This window comes from Varroa destructor, unplaced genomic scaffold, assembly GCF_002443255.2.
Source record: "Varroa destructor unplaced genomic scaffold, Vdes_3.0 BEIS01000003.1, whole genome shotgun sequence".
In the NCBI taxonomy this organism is placed as follows: domain Eukaryota; kingdom Metazoa; phylum Arthropoda; class Arachnida; order Mesostigmata; family Varroidae; genus Varroa; species Varroa destructor.
In genome coordinates, this window is record NW_019211456.1 from 48,399,855 (window position 1) to 48,424,302 (window position 24,448).

General features: G+C 39.9%; 1 protein-coding gene across 8 annotated transcripts in view; it reads left to right on the top strand.

Annotated features, from left to right (window-relative positions):
* LOC111246915 (transmembrane protease serine 2-like) overlaps positions 1 to 23,123 on the top strand; it is an 89,022-nt gene extending 65,899 nt beyond the window's left edge. For 7 of the 8 annotated variants that reach the window (XM_086983986.1, XM_022797296.2, XM_022797299.2 and 4 more), the window contains 10 exons: positions 1,031 to 1,236; positions 5,263 to 5,555; positions 6,342 to 6,430; positions 9,609 to 9,690; positions 9,922 to 10,029; positions 10,492 to 10,637; positions 12,665 to 12,796; positions 16,093 to 16,172; positions 16,634 to 16,731; positions 17,887 to 23,123. In XM_086983986.1, coding sequence (XP_086840112.1) covers positions 1,031 to 1,236; positions 5,263 to 5,555; positions 6,342 to 6,430; positions 9,609 to 9,690; positions 9,922 to 10,029; positions 10,492 to 10,637; positions 12,665 to 12,796; positions 16,093 to 16,172; positions 16,634 to 16,731; positions 17,887 to 18,043 — 1,391 coding nt within the window. In that variant the 3' untranslated portion in view covers positions 18,044 to 23,123. The remainder of the gene's footprint in view (positions 1 to 1,030; positions 1,237 to 5,262; positions 5,556 to 6,341; positions 6,431 to 9,608; positions 9,691 to 9,921; positions 10,030 to 10,491; positions 10,638 to 12,664; positions 12,797 to 16,092; positions 16,173 to 16,633; positions 16,732 to 17,886) is intronic. The other variant, XR_002671882.2, reaches the window with a different exon arrangement.
* The last annotated feature ends 1,325 nt before the right edge of the window (positions 23,124 to 24,448 follow it).

The window sequence follows — 24,448 nt, forward strand, 5'->3', positions numbered from 1 at the left end:
ACCATACCCGTTTACATTTATGGAAAAATCATCGGCCCATATACGCATATATGTATCTAAACGCTCTTATATGCATGCATATGTTTTTGAGATATACCAATTGCGCAAATAGCTAAATCTAATTTATTACCGACGGTGCTTTTGCAACAAAGTCAAGGTTTGTTGCGTACGTTTAGACATCTATTGTTATTTGAAGAGTTTAGCTGTCTGAAGATTTTTTGGATAATTGTCTTTGTATTTCTTTACCGTTCTGCTTGATCGGACAAGGTCCCTTTCAACAGCTCAAAGCAGTCAGGTCGATCAGTGTACTTTCATAATTTTTACACAGGTAGTAGAGAACTAGACAAAATCACGAATATGTAATATTAGAAGCTTCATATTTGGCAGCCTATAGTGCCTATATATATATATATGCACTATAGGCACCTAGGCCATTCAGTAAAAAATTTTTGATTCTATAATGACCCAACGTTTGGGATACCTTTTTATACTTGAGATGCCCTTACACTCTTCTGAATCTGAGATAGCTCACTAGGATATCGTTACTCGGACTTTTAACAGGCGAGCTGTGGTGAACGACGAAAAATCCAAAAATTCTAGTGGTTTACAAGTATAAAATCTATCTCGAAATTGCAGTGACAGAGCCCTATAAACCTTGTATTCGGTGCAAATTTCACTGGGGACACCGAAAACCGCTGCTTCTAAAAATTTCGAGGAGAAAGTTTTGAGCTTTGAAAAGGAGTCAGTTACACGGAGCGCCATCACGCGACGGCTGAGGCACGACTGAAGGTTCCAGTACGGGCAGCATTTGAGAAAAAAAAGAAAAAAGTCTTGAGTTATAGCTAACCAATGCAAATGGCAGGCCGGGAAGATGAGAGGGCGGCCACCACCTCAGTATGCAGTACTGTTATACGAAGAGCTGGGTTTGAAATAATAAGAAATTATTAAGAAAGGCGTATCTTCATAGAGTTGTATCATTGTAGTTTGTTCGTTGAATAATAACTGAGTCCATGTCGACTCTGAATTCTAGTTCAGCTGAATCACCGCATGGGTTTTGTTGGTGAGGGTCGGCTGGAGTTGTTCTCCACAGCTGCTGGGGGATTCGTCCCGGTTTGCGCTGAGGAGTGGCTTTCATCAAGTGAATCAACCTCAAGCGGAAGAGGGGGCCCCCAGCAATTGGCCGAATTCGACTGGAGCCGAAACACCTGCAAACTTTTGGGGTACGACCAGGTTCAGGTAAGTTGGTCGAAAAATGACAAAAAAGCGATGTACGAAGCATACTCTTTAAATGCATTACATATGCAGGATAGGTAACTATTGATTAGGAACGATGACTACGATAGATTGCAGAAGACCCTTTCTTCGTTTAGCTCAAATTTAATATGCTGAAAATGTGTGTTCAACGACATTGGCGGCGTAACTAAATTCGTTATTCTGTAGCAGTTTTAGCTGTATGTAAATATATAACTCTGAAGTTGTAACCGTCATAGTATGTAAGGATATGTACATAAGAAGAAGAATACGACCATTTCGTTGTCAGTTATGAAGCATGGTACGATTTGTGAGGCCTTTGCTTGGTCCAATAGATATAACATGTGTCGAACTTCTCTCAGTTGGCACGTGGAAATTTGCTTTTTCCACAAATCTATGAGATTATATTTTATTATAACATGTATGAAATTATATTTAACTAGGATTGAACGAATTGTTCAGTAAACTTAAGTGCCAAATTAAACTGTAATAACAATATCACGGTGAAAGTTAGTTGTTAATAATTAAAGTAGCGCAGTTAGTGTTACGTAGCTAAAAAGTTACTTTCTCTGCAACAAATAATAATAAAATAAATATCTTATGACAGGACTAGTCTATAAAGCTCCTAAATATATTTTTGCTTCTTCTAAGAAGTGCTTCCCGTGTGAGGTTATAATGCTTTCAAGGTGGAATGAGGAAAACTTAAACTAAAGATAGCTCTCTTAGAAAATGGACATAGATACGTTGTTACATATCCAGCTATAAATAAACCAAGGAATCGTTGCATTTCGCTAGCGTATCCATATGCGAAAGGCTTGGGAGAGCGTACTATTTTTTTTAAAATAGGCCTTTGCTGTACATCGCAGAGGCAGAGTTGTTAAAGGTTTCTCATTAGATGCATACAGGGACCTATTAATTTTTCGCAAACATAAAGTACATAAGGTGAGGAGATTTTTTGCATGAATATTGCGTTTTTTTTTACAAGCTACCGTGGTCTGAAAAAAAAAATAGAAAAAGTGAGGTAGTAGATGATAATTAGCCAGTCGCGAACGCAAAGTCTTCAAAATCTATTGTGTCACGAAGAGAATAATTAGAGTATCTATTTTACTATCGATTTAAATATGGCATCTAAGGCGCTTGTAGCAAGAAGAGAAGGCAGCGCGATCTGAGCAACTTATGCGCTAGTTCTGTGAGTGTGTTATAACGTTAACCGCACAGCTTCTAGCGGCGGGGGGAGGGGGGGGGGGCAAGTCCTTGATGCCATAGCGAAGAGGTAATTCAGAAAACTTGATTACGGAGCAAAAATAATCAAAAGCGTTAACAAAACAAAAGCTGACAAACATACATGAAAATTACGCAATCCAGCCAAACTATTAATCTCATAGGAAAAAATTATTGCAACGCAAAATTGTTATTGTTCAAACGCAGCACTGTTTCTGTTGATGTTATACTAGCTAGCTGAATCTACCTTGAATGGTCTTTGTTCCTTCTGCCGCTTGAGATACCATGAAAATTAACGCCACTCGACTCAAGTATATGTTTTTTTTCGCGTTGTACCGGGGATCGTTCGGCCCGAAAAACCCTATACCGAATTGTTTAAATCACTTTGTGCAACGATCAACGTAATTACCATAAGGTGCAGGCGCATTAAGCGTTGGGTAGTAGACAACAAGATGAAGCTTATGCCACAATTTTTATAATACTGATTTATCTATTTTTTGTTGTGCTTTTTTTAATTGACAATAACGACATTATAGAGAAAAATTGACTGCTGGTAACAGTGGTTCATAAATATTTTCTGGAGATCTCCGAATTTTCTTCAATGCGTTTACCTTGACTAGGTTCTACATCCTTGCTCGCAGCGGACAGTAACTTATCTAATGGTTTATATGATTCTGTTTTTCTACAAAAGGGAAACGAGAATAATCCATACAATTGAATGAAGGTCATTTCTGTTAGCCGAAGTCCACATCAAGGTGGACAGCTTTTCTCGATCTTGTTGCCAGATAGCTGGGCACTATACACGGCCCACGGTCAAACTCTTTCTTGCTGTTGTAGTTACGCTTGAAAACACCAATGTGGGGATATAATTGTGCTTTATTATTACTGTGGTGTTTTTAATGGAAAGCCTGTTACATTTCACGCGGATGCGTGTGTATTTACTGTTGTGAAAGCTTAGTAATATCGATTCCACCAAGCTTTCCACCAAGTCAATACGTAAATACAAAAAAAAATCACTAAGTATAAAAAGTAAATTGAAAGTAAATGCTGTAACTGGACATTTGCCATGTTAATGTAGACTATCACTCGCGTACGATATGCGAGAAACGCTATGGACATCGACAACGATATGAAACTTTAATGTAATAATTTTATTTGTTCCGTTTATACGGACAGGTATCGTTGATACAGATTTGGCAACGTGACAACGATGAAATTATAATCAGATGTTTTTTCTGAACTGGGCAGTCTGATACTAAGGTACGGAACTAATTGATTCGGGTAAAGTTATAGAGAACGTTTACGAAACTCGCTAATTTGGTACTTAATTTGAAAGGAGAAAAGGCTGTGAAAGCTATATAGAACATTTCATTCGAAAAATTTAAAAACCTAAACACGACGCTGAGGTGCCATTAGGATCATATTTATTAGTATGATATCGATAGAAAGCGTCTACTTTCGGATCAATCTATCAAATCAGAAATCAGATCCATCCTTTACAATCAACTGCTTATCATAACATACTAATATAGACTATACAAGTTACGGGCATATTGCGGGCGGAACACGTAAACCACACAGTTGGCGGTAGACTGTTTTTCGAGCTCATAGCCTCGAACGATGTTAGCTAGGGGGATCAGGAAGCATAGTTCTCCGCCATGTCCTAAATAAGGACCAGCTTGCTGTTCAGCGGTAGCCTGCAACACGCTAGCTTCAAATCAAGGCCCGTTTGTCGCTAAGTGAATTGCTGGCACCATCGTGTGGGTGGCGTGTGGGAGCGAGAAAATGTTCTATATATCACTAGTTCTGTTTACTGACTGTTTTATTTCATTATGGCGCCTTTCATACCTACTGTAGAAAGATGCGACCAGCCTATCTGTCTTACGATATCGTCGGCACGATAGCTTCACTAAGCTATTTTAATGTTTCGGTAAAACGATTAGTTCGAAGTAATTTCGTCAAAACACCCTAGTTTTTACTTTAATAAAAAAGCCAAAAAAAAAAACCAACAGCAAACATAAAGTGCTGTGTATATCTAAGGGTAATAAGTATAAAAAACTAAACGACTATTCAATATAAGGCGAATGCAACGAGTACCTTTAGTCTACCACATAATGTGTGGAATTCACGATGAGTGGCCTCGCGTACAGGAAGTCCATCATTTATTCATTTGCCCTAGGTGGTTGACCTTAACTCTGTCATGTGTTGCATCCTGCATGCCCAGAACCTTGCGGCGAAACCCTTGGCCGAGCTTCCGTTTTGCGTGATTTAGACATTTTATTTGCCCAAATGGTTACAGTTGTGCGAACTCTAGTGATGATGCTGGCCTAGGACATAATCGCGGGATTAGATAAGGACGCAAATCACACTTGTGTATTAGGCGTTATTTTCCACAAGTAGAATTTAGATTAAGGCTAGATTAGTGGGGATAATGGCGTTCTACAAAGCACATGCCAAATATCAGGACGAGTCATTTAGGCAGGCTAACTAGCCAATATGCTAGACATGAACACATATGTAAACAACACAATAAGAAAAGGATTAGAAACCTACCGCCTTTCGGGCCTGAAGTACTACTTTGAGAAACGCGCGTCATACTTGTATTAGTGGCTGCAAGTACTAGCTTTAGTAAATGCCTCAGTTGTCATTGCAGTGATAACAGCAAGATTGAAGATAGAGCTGATATTCAATATCGGGATTGACACTTGTTTACTTCTGCTACTAATAGACGATAGTGCAACGGTCGAAATTAACCGTTCATTATTCGTTTTCCGTTACCTTTTTTTCTAGGAGACAAGAATCAGAGATGATTCACCCTCCATTGCGTTTATCGGGGGTGTGGGGCATCCCCCGTTAAGATTTAATCCTTCCACACGAAACGGAATACATTCTGGCCCGGCCATTCAAGACGGCTCAAACGCACAAAGCCCCCACAATTATCCTGGCTCATACAGTAGCTACAATCTCAACTCCATGGGCGGCGGCAGCAGCAGCAGCAGCAACAACAACAACAACAACAACGATTACAATAGCAATTTAAATAAGCACAACATCGCCAGACAACCTTCCGCCAACGACCTCAGGTGCGCCGTTCGTAGCAACAGGCTTTAGACTATTGGCCGAAACCAAAAGCTGCAACGTAATATTTGTAGATAAAAAATAAAATTCTAGCTAAGCCAAGCTGATAGGCCGCGCTTTTTGTTTGGCTGCATAAAGCTACTAGTTAGCCCAAAAACATACCATTTTCTATTGCATACACATTGAAACAGATGCTTTGAAAGCTTCTGAATAGCTGAATTACGATACCTAAATTCGTAATCGCTAGCTTGAATCGATTATAGGTTATGTTGCGCTATCTATCGGCTGGTTCAAGGTATAGAAGGCACAGAAACTCAAATCCCCGGTAATGCAGGGCTGGAACAATTGGCTGATCTTCGTTTGCCTGACCTGTACGCTGACTGAAGCGGGCCAACGAAATCACGACAACTCTTCTCTAGAGCATAAATTTCATTTATGCTACTCTTAACATCCATTATTAGGGGAAATAGGCATGAAATCAATCGGTAGTAAAAGCCCAATATATTTATTATTACAGAAAAACAAAAAAAAATAGAACGGTTCATTTAATCGGTCCAATTTCCAATATGGGTTTTTTGTGCATATATCGAAAAAAGTAAGTAAGTCCTCCTTCTTTAGCAGAATTTCTTGTTAACGACACTGCGTAAAGCTTTACTCGGAGATTTTTAGCAGACCAAACCGGGAGAATGCATTATTAGATCTCTGCATGAAGTTCTTCTAGGAGCAATTTAATTTAGTTGCGCTGCAATTTCCTATTATTGCTGTTTTTCTTATTATTCGTAACAAAACAGGAAGTTCCGCAAGCATCTCTTCGACCGCCAGAAGGAAACTGCCTGCGCCTCGTCGGGAGTCTCCGTCTATCTGAAGTGCACCAATTTCTGTAAGTTTCAAATAGATTTCGGTAGTGGAAATATCACTATTCTCATTAGCCTGATCTTCGGTACGGCACGCTTTCCATACAAAATTATCGGGTCATAGATAGAAATTTAGATTATGTATAACGAAGATGATATAATTAATGACTAGAAATCATGATCTATATTCGCTGCACTCTTTTTTCATTACATATAATAATCTACACTAAATGGATTCTTGTACAAAGAATATAGGATCTTTAAGTTTTGAGATGATCGCCATTAAAGAGACTTCTGTCTCTGATAGATAAAATTGTTAAGATTAAAACGTAACGCAATTAAGTTGATCGCACTTTCACGGCTAATTATGTACGTGCGTATATAATAAACCGAGACCACGGAGTAAGCTTGGTGACAGACCACGTACGATTAATTAAGTTGCCGGACGGTGACCGCGGAACAGCGAGCATCGCAGAATAGTGTGTGGACACGGGGGCTTCTGCCAACGACGATGACGAGGTGACTTAGGCCTAAAGCTTGTGGAACAACATCGTAAGGTGAAGGGCAGACAAATAACTGATTTGATTTACGCGTCGAACAGCGCGATTGGAAGATGCGTGACCGCGTGGAGACTCTTTAATAAGCCCGCTTTTTTTTACGATGTCATAATTACACACACACGCGGATACTCGATCTGGTATTACGTAGAGCCAGTATGCCAGTCTAGCCTGAATCGAGCCGGATAGAACAGATAGATCAAAAGCGGGGATGACACTTGAGCAGGACTTTGACGCAGGCCCGCTAAACCAGGCGGCTTTCAGGACATAAGTCGAAAAATTCGGCATCCGAATGAAAGGGTTGTGTAAAAAGCCAAAGACAGCTTCTTTGAGAGGGATAAACAAGCCCGTAAAAAGTAAATATTTACGTAATAAGGCAGTAAGACTTGTTTCATGTTGCGGATATAGTTTGGATCTTGAATCCGTGCAGAGATGTACCTTTTGAGACAAAAATACCTCCCTGCTTTATACCAAAGTCGGTATTTCCAGCTAATAGATAACGCCCGCAGGTACTGCTATTCGCTATCACAGAAAGGCGGAACATATTCATAGACGTAGTTATTCATGAGTATTCTGAAGGATTTAAGGCAAACGTTTGGTCGACTGCAGGTACGATTAGACACGTGCAATGTAGACGTACAGGTTTACCAATCCCCTCACGAGGCAAACTGGTCTTAGAGAAAGGAGCTGAAGAATGATCGTAATACGTAGAACGAAGTTCATGCGAGTGAACAAGAGTCCTTATTTTGCAAAAAAAAAAAAGGTATCGGTAAGGCAATGAAGAACTTTTTTTGTCCAACTCTAATTACTCTTGCTGTTCGTAATGCAGTATGTTCATGTACTAAGCAAACTCTTTTCTTCGCCTATACTGAAGACTATTCCAGGCTCCTGGCAGCTCTAACTATGCTCCGAAGCACTTCGTATCCACGGTCATCAGCGGTTTGTTTACGTCTATATGATACATGGTACGAGGTTGGCATTGTAGTATCTAAAGAAAGACTAAATTGTTGCAGGTATTTGTCTTATTCCAATAGTCAAGCTCTCCAGCTATGCAGTCCATTCATCCGCTTTAAATGTGTTGACAAAAAGAAATTCATCTGAGATAGCGAAGTTTAGTTGCTAAAAATTCAGATTTCTTTTTATTGTTGTATCCAACCGCAATATGGCGATTATTACTATTAATAGTAACGCTTGGATAACCAAAAAAAAATTGTGTGTGTGTGCGCACTTTTAAAAACACTTTTTCCAAACTATTATATAATGTGTTATTAATCGTGTGCAGTTGACACAGAGCCATTATTTTGTAATAGCTGTTTACTATACGGCGTAATCCTTTCCCTTATAGTTATCTCTGGAGTCTGTCTTCTCATTGGGGACACACTGTTTTGTTCCTAGCATGTTCTAATACTTACAACTTCTCAGATGCGGATTTTTTAACCTAAATGGCCTAAATACTCCTGCTTTCTGAGAAAAAGTGGTCAGCTGGATTTCCTCCTTCAGAGATCTCTTGAGTCTTCCAGGATCCGCTTCAAGTTAGCATCAGTACAGTACACTTTCGAACATAACACCGTACGAAGTCCGTTACCGCTACTGATAAAAGGTTGAGAGTACCTAGCATCGTTATACGTGCAAAGACAGCTGTGGCTCAGTACCATCCTGACCAGTCCTTGGGCTTAGACAGCTGTCGCCTCCCGGCCTCATTAGTTCCGTATTTTTGCCTGCTGGATGATATTTTCTCCAGCTTCATGTTAGTGCTATAGGCAGCTAAAGCACTTTTTAGGTTTTCCATAACGTCCTACATTGCTGGTTCCTGCGTATAGGTCTTCGTGCATCACTAGCATAACTGTCCTCCTATTGGATGTATGTTAGGCAATCCGCCTTCTTCGCCAGATGCTCCTCTTCCATCTGCTTCGGAAGTCTCGATTTGCATGTTTTAGTGCTACTTGCATTCGTATGAAGAAGCATGAAGTGTCGATGGGGCTGGAAAGGAGAAAGTCTTGTAATTTACAAAGTCTTGTCCCGCAAGCTGTCCTGCTAATTTGTCTCAAACGGTATATATCCCCGTGTGTGTGTTAGTGTTTGCCATGTGAACGGTTCGGCCGGATCAACAGTAAGGCGACTATATATTTTTACAGCACAAGCATCTTGCTAAATCAATTCGTTGACGATTCTCTAACGCGCCGCACACTACGAAAAAAATAGATCTATCAAGATTCAGACTTTACCTGAAGCTTTTTCCGTCTTAAACATGAAATTTGCCGTATAAAAGCTCGGATGCGCATAGACATGCGTGTAAGTATACTTCAGGGTACATGTACGGCTGATACTCTGTATTGCTGATTTACTCGTCTGAGCTTACCCGATTTCGAAATTTCAAGCCACACATGACAGGCGATCAAATATATTCTCAGTCCAATTCCCGGCTGTGAGCCATCTCTCGTTCTTCAAATTATACATTTATTGCGCCTTATATGTTCTATGGAACCGCCATCCGCGTAGTTCCACTTGTTCATTAAATGAGTGTGAAGAGCTCTTCCAGAATGGTGAAGCTTGGTCGTAAAATCGTTTGTGAGTCAGGTAAAAGAGGATACTTTAATATTTGATGCGTTTACGTATTCGATATAACGTTGTTGTGTTTTGCTTACAGCCTGTGGTCGTCGTGCGGAAGATATGCGTCTCTCAAGGCCACAGTCACGTATTGTCGGCGGCAGTGAGTCACCTCCAGGACGGTTAGTCTTACCAAAGCTGATTTTTACATTATTGATATAGCTATGTTGAACGATACTAAGCAAAGGTCCTAGTGTCCTTGTTATTTGTTAACTATGAACAGGCAGCCAATATTCGTAGCAATGCTATCGGCAAATACAATAATATTATTCATTTACCATACATCAAACACTGATTTGATTTCTCTGTTTGACACTGATTGACATCTCTGTTTATTTTTGTCTTCTTTAAAGCTGGCCGTGGCTTGTAGCTGTGCACGGCGGCAGCGATCATGTGTTCTTCTGCGGGGGCGTGCTTATCTCATCCTGGTGGGTCCTGACCGCCGCACATTGCGCCGGGAAGTAAGTGCAGTCAATCCTCCATCTCCAGATGCCTTTGACAATTAGAGGCACACATTATTGACATAGGTTAATTATGGCCTTGTGTTTTGTACCCCAATGTAATTTAGACAAACTTCAACTTACCTAGACTAGGAGGCTTTAACTTATACGTATTTGAGCAAAACTCAAAATTATATTTGAACACAACGACGCGTTAGTACATTTCTTATTTCACATACAATTAGCCGTTTTGTAACTGACCCCATGCTTATGTGCTGATTCTGAGTGACCAACTTTAGCAACATGAAATTATTACAAGATAGCCATGCTCTAGTCAATAGTGAGGCATTTTTACAGAAAGTATTATTACAATAACCGTCAGATATACCTCGCGAGTTCAAGCTTCATCGGGCAAAAAACGTAAAATTATATACCTTTGAAAATCTTATATAAAAGGCGGATGTACAAATCGATACATTACAGTTCTACTGATCCCGCTGGATGGCTTCTCCAAATGGGTATGACTCGGCGAAACTCTGCCCAACCCAGCTCGACGCAGTCGAGACACATCCAGGCCGTTGTAAAGCACCCCGACTTCAACAACGCCTCGCTGTACAACAACGATATAGGTACGCTGTCCCCAGAAGCTTCGGAACAATAGTAGCACTATCAGCTTTATAATAGAGCAGACTCACGTTTGCCTACTAAGTTTCTCTTTTTTCATTTAAAAGCAAGTTAGGCGTCGCAAACAAACGCTGTGCTATTTGTATGGGACCCACCTGAAAAATTTTACGATGAGCTGTTACAACCGCCGCGTGGCAACGACGTTAAACGTTTCTGTGATGAGTGTTCCTCGAAAATTTCTTACATTTTGTATGCCAGTCCTAGACGTTGTGCAAATGTTTGGAAAAAGCGAACGAGCGCTGGACAAAAGAAGGCAATTGGGATTGTTGTCGTTAAGCTCGTGGCGCATACGATGGTAGCGATAATGAGCGAAGGCTTTTGCTTTCGCTTTCTATACTCTAACAGGCTCAAAAAACATCGCTTTGGAGGAGGATGCATAGCGCAGGCGATCTGAAGCAGACTTGTCCAGAAAAGAAGTTTGTCATTGCTTTGGATTTAGCCTTGCGACCAAGCTATTTAAGCGCACACAAGACAGACGGTCTTAGTTACGCTCGAAACGAAACAAGGCCAAATAGAACAGAAGCTTAACAGCGGTGACTGGGGAAATGGGAAATAGGCCTTAAAGGACGGCAAGAAGAGAGACATGCGACGAAGTGCAAGGGTTCGTAAGGCCACAAAAGTTATGGGCATGTGAAACGCTACAAGTCGATTGGCTGTAGTCACCTTGACAGTCGTTTTCCCACAGTAACCTCCTCTTTATTTTCATTCAAAGTCACTAATTGGCCTTTGCATTTTCCCTTGTGCCGCCATTGTTTGCACACATGTACAGACTTACTCAAATAGGAGGCATGCACATACAAGGAGCGTGCACAGTTTGCGAAAAGTGGACGCAGCGAAGACGCGACCACCTCATAGGAAAGCGGAAGCGGGAGCGTCCCTACGTCCGCGCACTTTGTCGTCTTCGAGTAGCGTGTTTCTGTCATGAAGAGATACGCAAAGAGGTCATGAAAGAAGCCCCTCTGATGAAGCGACGATACGACCAACAGCTGCCGGCTAGTGTTGGATCTAAATATCTGGAAAGGCTGAGAGAAACGTTATGAGAGTGTGGGGAATCTGAACAAAGCTCCACTACAGGGCAAGTTGAACAAACTGGCATCTAGGAATAAGAGTTTACAAAGGAGCAAAGGGAAACACGACATTTTTTGTTATTTCCTCGAGTCAGAAAACGAAACAGAAGCAGCGTCTGCAAACCAGCGCGAAGAAGAGTAAGGTCCGGAATATATAGGACGGAAAGGGAGCACAACCAAAGCTGCAATGAGATGGCAGCGTGACGTGTGCAGGAAACTATATTAATGGCCATAGAAACGCTAGTTGGTACCTTCGTCATTCAAGCTTTCCTTTTTCCCTGCCGCAATATTCGTACAAGCAGCTGGAACAGCGGCTGGATCAGATCAAAAGAAGCAGAAAATGAGGTCGGTCCAACTCGTGAAGTCTATGCCACTGTTAATAAACCAGCTCACGTTATAACGAGTGCACATTTCATTAAGCTTCACGTATGCATGTAAATATAAGGTAGACACAAACTAGTTAGACGAAAAAAAAAGTTTTCGTTTCTACTCCGAGCTGCGATGCGCGTTCTTTGAATAAGTTGACGCTAGACGTTCGTTTGTGCTGACCCGGTCATATATTTGCTATTGTTGTTAGGCGTATAGTCGTGAATAATTGCATGCAGATTACGCCTGCATGTAGTTAGATGTAATCTGCATGCGTTTGTTCATGCAGACATGTATAAAAATAAAAGAGCACGTTTCAAGAAATTAAACGTACCTAAGTTCAAAATGTGCTTTTTAACAATAAATGACGACTGGGCTGTAGGCGACTAAGCAATGTATATATGTATATATATGTGGTCGGGCTAAAGAGTCCATACTTTCATGAAAGCAAAAAAATTAGGTAGTTGGTGAGAACTTAAAGTTCATTAACTTTGTCAGTAATTGAATTAAGTAAATTATGACGGTTTGGCGTCTTGTAGCGCTTCTATTGCTGTCGGATCCGGTGAGCTTCGACGACTTCTTGCGTCCACTGTGTCTGCCGCCGGAGGAGCCCCTCGCGCCGGGAATGACTTGCACCGTCGTTGGTTGGGGTAAATCGCACCACGCTGAAGGTAAGTGTCTATGTAAGTTCTTTGTGCGACTGTTGACACCTCGTAACAGTTACTCAAATATACATCACTGTAGCATAGTCAGCTTGAAGCAGTACGCCGATTGCATGTTAGAACGTCATGTAAAGTGAAAAGTATCGGTTACGGCTGAATTTGTGTTTGAATGTCTGGTTGTTTGGCATACTACCTAAAGCCATTACTATCCAAGATCCAAACTTAATATAGCTAAATCTTCTATCAAAATAACTTCAGTGCCAATACGTGATCAGAAGCTTCTGTTTTCTCGACCCGAATAGCCATTATTTACGGCCACAGTAGTACGTTATTGACTTTCCGTGAACCAGTCAAGTAAACACCGCAAACCTGTCAAAATGATAATCCTCTTCATACTTGTCTACATTGTCTTAGTGAAAATGCGACAATGTTTTAGCGAAATATCTAGGCTTCTATATATGGCACTGCGTCTACCTTTGGAACCTGGATTATTTGTGCGTTGTATTATAATGTGATGATAAAAAATGGTTGGTCGTAGGATCTGTACTCAAAAGGTAAGCGCGCTGATTCTTAATAATGTTTATCACATCCCACACCTCATCAACGCACGTCAGCTCACGTTTTCAAAAAACAAAATTGTGTTAATGGGAAAGGGAGCTCAGTTTTTTTGGAAGGGCATACAGCACCTTACGTATATCGCAAGCTTGAACTTCGTAAGTGAGCGGTAACTTCACTTCAATCTCACACTTATCATGAGCTTGCGTTTTTAAAGATAGACAAAGTTCTACTCTCCCCACAGATCTCTTGGCACGAGTGCGTTCGAAAATACTCTATATTATGTACACGACAATATATCATTTACCTCAGCATATTTCTGTGTTTATGTGCGACGACTCGCTTGAGCTACTATATGTGACAAGCACCGTCTACATAGTATTTGTAACGTATCGCTTGATCAAAATCTTTTCATAATGTTCGCATGTTTCTTAATAGGTGTTCGTATTAATGTTTCCAGTTACAGTCGGCATGGTACTTTCTGTCCTTTTGTAACACCTGATTGCAGAGTAACAGTAGCAGCCTTAAAGGATCAGCTAAAATCACCCTCTATATTGAATAAATCTATCAAGCTTTCAGAAAAACTTAACTAGCTTTTTTTTTTGTAGCTCTCGATCGTACTTCTGTTCATGTCATTGTCGCTGGCACTTACGAGTGAGATGAAGACGGGCTTAGATGACACGACGTCGTGAAGCCTATTCAGCTAGCGCTTAGCACACCTTTATCCGGCTCTAATGAGGTCCCTCCAACTTTCTCTTTCTCTGTTCCCTGTTGTATTGGGTAGCGATTTCAAATGAACGGATAGATATGAGGGCACTTCTCCTTGTCGCGGCGGCGTTAAAAGCGAGTGCGTCCCTTCAAAGAAAAAACAACTCTTTTTTTTTTAACGCAATTTAATTAATTTAAAGGCAAAGAGACGAATTAGGGTCTTGTAATGCGGTCTGAGACTCTGCGGGCAATTAAAAGCTGTTCCGTTAAACTCTATGATCATCTAACACTGTGTCATCGCTGTTTTCAAGGTGCCTAGACTTAGACGACTGGCTATTTTTACGTATGTCAATTACGTAGAAGCTGTGCGAATTAATTCTCAGCTCGAACCGTTAATGCACTGCGAAGCTGATCGCTGTCCGGCGACATCACTCGAATTCAATCCCATACATTTCTTTACACTTAACCGAACATAGTGTACTCTAGCTTGCATATAGAACTTTTGTTTCTGCTTCAGTTATTCAATGAAGATATATTATGGATAAAATATATCGAAATCACTTTTGTATCGCCTGTCCCAGAGATAAGGCCGTGGGATAAAAATTACCTAGAGGAACTATACAACTAAAGAATCCCGTTTTTCTCTGCAGGTACTAATGATGGCAGTGTCGAAACCTAGCCGATGTTACAAGGTTCACGAAATAAATAAAGCATATATTCATATTAAGTTAGCTAAAAAGTTCTAATTCTCAAATCAGACGTAAGTTTCAAAGCAGCGAACAAAGTAGCGCACTAATGATTTTGTCTATTTTTCCTATTCCTCTTCGGCCCGTGAGCTATCGGTGCTCACACATCACTGCACTTCCGTAACACTTTGGGCGATCCGAAATCGCTGGCAGATCACCGATATTCCCATGTCCTGCTTCCTTGCCTGGGGCTCGATTTCATCGACCCGCTTTCCCTACAACCGCACGCAACTTTCTTTATTGGGTCAACTGGTCGACCGTCTGTTGTTTTATCTGATAAAACAACAGACGGTCGACCCAAATGATGTCTCCAGTTGATAAGCCTCCTCCAGTCCCTTCAAACGCGAATCGTGGTTTTGGTCAGAAGGAGATTCGGCGTAACGCCCATTCCGGAGCCACTTATTCCTTGCTACGATTTATATTGACATTGAGGCGTCACTTTTCGTCAACTATAACACTTCTGTGCGTTACTGTTGGTCATGGCAACCTATTAAGAAGCAATAAGGAGCTACGTTTCATTCACTATTATAGAATACTTGAGCTCTCAAGTGTGTGAAGATAACTGATGAGAGTCACTGAATGCAGGTCATTTTTTATAGCTCTAGTGATTGAGTTCTGTTGAAGACGCGCTTTTGTTCACCTGGAGTTTGCACTTTCGAATCCCGAACTTCCGTTCACTATACAACAGAGTCACAATAGAGTAAAGGAGGCGCTTTCTAATCATATATAGCAACAAAAAAATAACTGGACCGTAAATGAAAAAGCGAGCATCTAAACCGAAACAGCAACCATATTCCAATTAACCTGACGTGTAATACAATACACAAAAGATAAAACGGTTTTGCCATACGGATAAGTTGGCAAAGCAACTTACCCATAACGGCGTTTGAGCGTCGAAAATGTTTTTCTTAATCGGAGTCTATTCGTAGGGAAACTGATTGATTGAACAGGTCACGAAAACGACCGCTGTGAGTTATTTTGATTAACTCATGTAGATAACCAAAGTTTCCTACTCCGATACGTTGAAGTCCAATTAACGCGCGGTACATGATGCTTCAAATACACGTATACTTATCTAGTATCGTGATACAGGATTTTAACCAGAGGATAACCGTTTTCTTCGGTTAGTCAAGCCGGCAATCGAACACAAGCATTTTCAAGCTGTAACCTGGCATATTGTAAATTACTGACTAGACCTTATGATTCTTTTTATTATATTACAGTAAATTATTCTCATATAATTACTGTTCATGCATAAGGTCGATAACTTACTAGCATTTACTACTCAATTTACAGACGCTGAATATAATATGGTCATCCACGAGGTTGACGTGCCTATTGTTGATTTTGAGACTTGCCAAGGATGGTACATGAAGGTACGTGTCAGCTGCGAAATCTGCCCTCAGATTTATTTCGAACAACAATTGTCCCATACGAAACCGTCTTAAATTTAATTATTTTAAATCTTCCGAATGATTCCAAATACTCAAGCCTAAGCTGCTACCAAAGACCTCCTGCCACAGACAACGTACTAGAATAGAAAAACATTTTTATGTGGCCAAAACAGGCCTTCTATAAGCACCGTCAAAATAGATCTTCATAGATGGACCAGTTTGTGTCAACAAAGACAGGTCTACTACGATATTTTATTTTATGAATTTAAATATGTGACTTCTAGATATGGTAATATTTGCTATTCCTTATCAGAATGCGTTTGGATTTTGGAAGTATCTTCTTTTTTTTTTTACTTTTTTACCTTTTAGTACATTTGGAAGCAATGTACCTTGGCTCTAAATTATGTAATCGCTAGTGTCAACAATTGATTTGATATTTTCAGGAAGACATACTAATATCGGATTCAATGATATGTGCGGGCTATGCTGAGGGTCAGAAGGATGCGTGCCAAGGTGACTCTGGTGGGCCGCTCGTCTGCAGGTGAGTCCTTCAGTTTCGCAGACTTTTTTAAGAATCCCCGATGGTTTGTCGATAGAAAAAAACTTAAGAGTAACGCACTGCTGTTCAGTAGCTAGGTTACTACGAAAATCACCGTCTACGGCGTCTTTTGTACATGTAAACAATTCAACAGTTACGTAAGCAGATTTCGATGAGTGAGGCATTACATAACGGTGTCTATATGTTTTTAGAGCAATTATGCTGATGCGTTGAGTTTACCATTAGAGAGAACCATCTCTGAAAGAATTAGGCATGAAAATACAGCCACGAGCCTCTCCTTGTTTTTCTCTACCAAACTTTATCTATGGACATGGCGGAACATCTTGACAATGAGCTATAGAGCTGTCTGCGTGCTGATTGAGAATTATATATAATAGCATGCATTGAGATAGGCTAACTTTCAAAAAGTTCCGCCATCATTAGCAAAGATCGGCCGGCGATCCAACAAACTTATACAAGGCTACAGAGGTACAGAAAGTTAGTTGTATCTACGGTGAACTAAAATTGATCTCATTACAGAAAAGGTCAGTACGATAGGCCACAAGGTTAACAAAATCAGGCTAGTCAAATCGCGGAAGGGCAGGTGATCACTTAGTTTCTCATATTTAAAATTTTCCGCCAACATCTAGTTAACGCGGTAAATATTCCAAGACAGAGGTTGATGTCATAATTGTGTGCTCCAGACTAAATGTAAAACTTCTGCTAGACTCAATGATGATTTTGCTGAAGTAACATACGATCGACTTCTTTAACGGATTCATCTAAATTCACCTCTACAAAGTTGTTATCAACACTTGACAACTATGAGCGCATTAAGCGCAGTCACTGAGTACGTTCGATGTGAAGACGCTAAATCGAACCACGAAACTTCGATGGTATTAACTATAAACGTTTATATTGGCCTGCTAGATATCGCTCGGCACCCGCTGATTAAATGTATATTTTCGGAAGAATCTACCGTGCATGTGTATCCAGTACCCACGAAACTACAGTGTACAGATGTATATCCGATAATTCTCACAATCTTTGTTTTCTTGTTTTATAAAGGTACACAAAGCACGCTGACACGATTACCATACCTATGTCACTGAATATGATAACGATTTATAATAATCATATCTTCTTTTGATATTTCAGAACGGGGTCTGGTGGACCGTGGTTTGTTGCCGGTATAGTATCGTGGGGCATCAAATGCGCCCAGCCGCACCTTCCCGGCATCTACACAAATGTGCCCAGATACCTTGACTGGATCCGTGAAATAACAACAGAGTTCGGCCACCCACTCGATCTCTAAAGGGAAAATCCCTGCGACAAGCTAAGCTTGAACCAGCGAAAAAATTGATCTGAACTAGAATAATATGGCGTAACAGGATACCAGTAGCCACCATTTAATATGAATATATTTTTTCCAACTCCTCATTTTGCCGTGGAGGCCAATTAGTCTTCAAGAACTCACGAGCTTTTACATAGGCATCTGGTCGAAGAATAAACGAAGATCGCTTTAGTACCTCACACCATTAGTGACGTTTATCGATTCCTAGAGCGATCAGAACTCTGTTCTGCCGAAAAAATTATTCTCCTATTGTTTTTCGCTTGCTTGCGCAATCGCCAGCCAGGTTCTGGTCCCGAGGAGACATGACAACCAGGACAAAGGGTCGCTCTGTGTAGCAGCTGCATCAAATAGCACGTCAATGTCGGAATCGTGTACAATGAATGTAGAGGATCAAACCGAACGATCCCGTCTGAAAGCCGATAGCGCTTCATACAGTATGATACAAAATAAATACTGGCGGAAACTCTGAATGGTCATCCCGTTGTTTGAATCGACTAAACTACTAACACCTACAAACGATCGCACCACTGCGAGCCCTGAATGAAATTGGCATAACTACAATGAAGCAGTAACGAAGCAAGGAGCTGTGTACAGTCATACGTGCACATGGGCTCATGCTGCAACACAGCGCTAAACTGCATTGCTATTCATTGCACGCCGTAGATTGACGCAATCACAAACGTTGAAAAAGCTCATTATTGAGTACGAAAACAGAATAGCAACTAATGCAACAATCGAATAAGTGAAGCTATAAAAAGAAGGGGAAGAGTAAAGCGAAAGAGTGGAAAACGATGTGAAGGTGCCGATGTTCAGATGTACGGGAAGCACGCCCGAACTACTGCGGGGTAGTCGTAGAAGTCAAATCACGGACTGTTAAGTTAAGAAACCACAAAGTTCATCAATCAGCTACAAGTAGACAGAATATGATTGAGAGTGCTGGCCCTGAAATGAACAAACCGAGTTCTCAGAGCAATTTGGATTGTTCGAGCCATCGACAAACGAGCGAGCCGCCATTTAGCGTCTGCTCTCGTCGGTAGATCTGCGGAGAATGTCTGAACTCTGCGTAAACAAACAGTATGAGTCACCAGGATCAGTAGAAAATCTACTGACCTCTTTAACTCCTGTCATAGAATGTGAGTAAGCGCGAAATGAGAAAGTTCTTTAACATAGAAAGAGATCTTATCACAGCAAACCTATAGTACTATGTAAGATGGCAGTTGCAACGCGGAGTCAGGAGTAAGTTACCGATTAGGGGTGCGCATACATCAGTCTGAATGATACATGAGTATGTGCATGCGTGTCTGTGTCCGATATTATGTCTCCCAAGAGAATTCGAAAGCGGTCAACGGATAATATTGATCCCAGAACGGATAGTGAGATAACAGCACTGCTGTTGTTAATAATAATAGCAGTGAGAATTGGTGCGCGCAGAGGACTGATAGTACCTCTCTGACGCTACGGTAAAAGAAAGAAACAAACCTAGTGAGATTTTTCTGCAGCTTTGTGTTTATAAACGTAAAAAAAAAGTTTCAAGTAGCAACAAGCACGAAAACGATGAATCCTTGTGTTATCACAATACAAGGAACACACTTAGCGGACGTCTAAAGCGGCATCACACGCGAGAAAGCAAAGCGATGATGAGTAAAATACGTGGAAACAGTTATAAAATCATAAAACATAAATTGTACATTGTCTTTAAAGAGGAAAATAGAAAACGATATATATGTCAATATATATCGCACAAACGGTGGGGAACTATGATGGTGATTGGAAGGGATCAAATGGAAGTATTTTTACATGTGGACCACAGCGCCTTAAATACAATAACAGATCATCAAATGAGGCGAACATCAAATGATGGGTGGCATCGTCAGTCCGGGATGGGACAATGGTTTTTTCAACCACTGATGACTGAATGAATTTAGTCTTTACCGCAAAAACGACTTTGACAAATCAACATCTCGTCCGGTCTTCGTTGTATCCGAGGGAAAATTTAGTTCGCTCGAATTGAGAGACAGAAAAGCTAAGCTCCTCCCAACATTATTCATATACATATATATATATATGTGTAAGAGACGCAAGTGAGATTTTCTAGGTGTTATTAATGTATTATTTACACTTATTACGTAGATAGATATATATATATATATATATATAAAATGCAGTATGTGTAACACAAAAAGGTTACTAACAAATGACAAGCATAGTGAAAATAACTATTATATATATAGCAGTGACTATTGCTATTAAAACAAACAGAAGGTATATGCAGCCATCTATCGACGACAACAACCAACCACAAAACGAAGCTACACAATATCTGAACGTGAATCTTTACTGGGAGAAAAAAATCTAGCGACAGTTAAAGGCCATATTAAATGACTGTGTTGTATGATATGATACGTAAAACAATAAACATCATATTTATGCTGATGAAAATGATAATAATACTATAACAGCGAATAATTAAACTTGTGAAAACAATCTCTCTTGTTGTTAATGCTGAAAATGAAATAGTTGGATGAAGACGTTGATCAATGAAAATAGTTCTCCGGGAGCGTTTTGCCCAATCGATGGAATCAAACGTTCCCAAGTAACGGTGCCGTCAGGTGAGCGATACGGATTGCTCGCTGCTCAACAATCGCCGACATTCGCGCCATCTGGTGGCCAAACTATGTTCAGCCCGTTTTATAGATAGCTAGGTACTATAATAATGCTGCTATTATTATTTCGATGGCACACAAATGAATGCTAGCTATAGGCAATGTTTAATCCAACGATGACAGTGACAATTACTGTTAATATAAAAATCGAATATTAAAAAATACTATTATTGATAGTACCAGAAACTTTAGTGTCTACCCGACGGTAGCAAGCGGATTACGAAAAAGCGGCGGGAAAATTACTGAGTGAAAAAACTACTAGCAACTAAATATTATATATATATATATATATATATAAGGCGAAAAGTCGATGCCCAATGAGAAACGCTATTACGCTGTGTATCGTAAATAAACGTTATGGTTGGTCAAGATTCGAAGGACAGACACGGTCTAGGCGATACAATAATTATTGCAACTGAGACAGACAATAAACATTGTATAAGAAGATAGACAAATAAACCAGAAATGAGAGGGAAAGCAGAACGAGAAAAGTAAAAGACAATCATATATTGGCATAAGCTACAATTTCGCGGCGACAGGGCGTCGTGTGGCAAAGCATATACGATTTACAGTTAATAACGACAAGTCAACTCCTGTTGAGGAGATTTATTGAGCCACGTATGTTCACCAGGACAAAGGACACTGCTGCCGCCGTAACCGACACCGTTATACATATATATTGAGTTGATTTTTTTTTCACTTGTAAAACGTGGAGGTAGCCAGGCCACATAGGTGGATATGATGAAAAAAGGTCTTTGACCAACGGACCCTTTGATGGCCCAGGATTCGCCAGGGTACGACGATATTAATAGCAGACACCGAGATTATTAGCCAACGAATAATTATCATCAATAGCTCTGGCATTTGCATACCAAGAAAAGAAAATGCTACGTGTGAGCTACCATTGGGATATCACTGAAATTATTTATGACCAGTTCGGTCACAATGAGAAGGCGCGCAGCATTTGTTTCTATCGATCGACAGGTGGCGCTGTCCCGACGAAGTGTATTGAAGTGATGATGATGATGATCTTGAAACCAGAATTAGATTACCCGCTTAGAAAATACGATTGCACCCTTTGTTAGAAAGCTAAATCATTTAGAAAATCGGATTCAGTAGATGAAAATGTAGACAGTGTACGTCCTAACCAATATATCGATAGAAACAACATCAATAGCTCAGTACCTTTAGAATCCATAGATGTATGCATTGCAAATTGTTACTATACCAGTTTATATACAAACCTATTCGCTTATTCTGGATGGACTGGTGTTTTGAAATCCGAAATCTGAGATCGGCCAAGTATTAACCGAAATCGAACTGCTAGGTCCCCCGAGCTGATGACTAATCTAGCTACCTTGCATAGAGTGAACCTGCACAATTTTCCCCAATAACCTGTAGAACTTAAACCAAGATTTAAAAAATTACGCATAATTATATTCGTTAAATTCTCTTTAAGCCAACTAATCGCAAAGAGGCATTGACAATTTTTTTTCGAGAAAAGTATTATCCTATAGCGCGCATCACGCAATCGTCTCTAATTGTTCCCTACAGAAAACACTTAGAAGGAGACAGAAAGTTAGTTAAACTAAATAAAATAAAAAATAACAATATATAAAAGGGTAAAACAATTTTATCTAGAAAATAAAAACTCTTGAGTATATTCGAATAAAAAAAAAACTGCGATACTCACAACAAGTCAAAGTTGCCCGCGCGACAGTTTAAAATCTCTCGCCATGAGCGTGAATCAACGAACACGATCATTTCAAATTCAAAAAGGTATTCATTGCAGGCAGGACAAATCATAATGGTGGAATATTAGGATATCGATTTGGAGAATTTTCATAGTACTGTTAATATTATTATTAATATTGTTAATACGGTCCGAACAAAACGACGTAACGTTTCTATATACGTGTCGACTAAATACGTATGAAATAAAAATTGCTGACAGGCTTAAATCTCGTCTGAAAGTTTAGCTTAAATCAACCTTAGTGTACAAACGAAGTAAGCAGCACAGGATTAATGCACAAATCTTTGGTAAATTAACGACGACGACGACGACGACCACAGATAACAGCAGTACTATGAACAGTTAAATAACAGAAGCGGTAATACGTACACACACGCACACACACACGGAAGAAGCATTTGGCACGAAGCGCATAACCATACCGAGAAAGATAGAAGTAAATAAAAAAAAAAAAACACGTGAATACGTGAGACTAACTCCAGCTACGTATGTTCGGTTCGCAAGGTCCAGGATCAATCTCAATCCGAGCTGAAATGAGCTAAATCTGCAAAGTATAGAAGATAATAATTAATAAAAAGAAACATTAAAATGAAATAAATGTCTTAAGTACAAGCGAAGCAAGAGAGCTCTAGAGTGTCGTCAAAACGAGAAACTATTAGGTACGTTTGTCAGCTCAAAAACGTTTTCACTAACGATTAATCCCTAAGCAAACGAACATGAATTAGTAAAACTAAGAATAATATTATTATTAGACGGATTGCTCTGACTCTCAAGGGAAACGAAAATTAATAAACGAAGCTATTCTAACCTCACAATCGTGTAAAAACTTAGCGTAACACTCAACGAGGCGACTAGATACGATGGCTCTCATGGCAAACAGAGACACTGTTTGTTCCATTCTAAGTAAAAAGTTTAATTGAAATACAAGCCACAATAGCAGTTTTACTTTAAATAAGAACCTCTGATAAGCCTCTGATAAAACAATTTGCTTTATTAGATTCTAAAAATACGCTATATCCTTTTGTTGTGAAATTTGTTTCATTCATAAAAGTAGCCATAATTAAAGGATTAACGCCATTGAGGTAATCTGTTCGTATCTAGACAAATCTTTAGAAGTAGACACAATTTAGCAAGAAGTAGAAAACTATACCGTAGTATGTGTCCCTTTGGTGCCATCAGCAATATCAGTCGGCGCACCAGAGCCGTTCTTAGCGACAATCGGTCGATCGTACACGAAGTCAAATGCATATAACTCGAACGAGTAATCAGTGAATCAAACCAAAACCACCCCAAGCTTCTAACTGTCCCTTTCTTCTTGAATACATAGAAACTAGGGTTTTTCTGTTATCAGTATTATAAAACAATGATCAGGTTCACATTTGCAACCTTCAAACATAGGTAAAGTAGTAATCAAGATATTAAATACATCTTACTATCCCAACAGAAGGTCTACGATAATTCAACCAGATCAAGTGCACCATTATTTCAATATTATGTCGACTATCCCAGGAGAATCTGCCGGCGTCACAAGTGTAGATAACTGAAATAGAAGTTACGCGATCTTTTTTTAATATGAACCTCAAAAATATTGTTTTTATTAGTCACTCTGTCAGACTGCCGCTTACAAAATCTGATCCCTGCGATCGCCGACAACGGGGACACCATGGAAGATTTTTACACTAGCTGTAGTGATGTCCACCGTCTACACTGGGCTCTTCACATACGTTTAGAATTTACGTTTGATTATCATCTACACAAAATGATATAAGAGAAATTTAAAATGAATGCCTACTAGAAATGCACCATTATGAAAAAAGGACCATCGAGAAGCCAATTGATTATAATCAAATAACTTCTTTGTCGAGTAAGGGCTTTTCTATAGCGTTCTTAATGAACTTTCGCACAAGGGCTAGCTTCCTCCGTTCCCGTTGATACACCCAATAGTGGGCG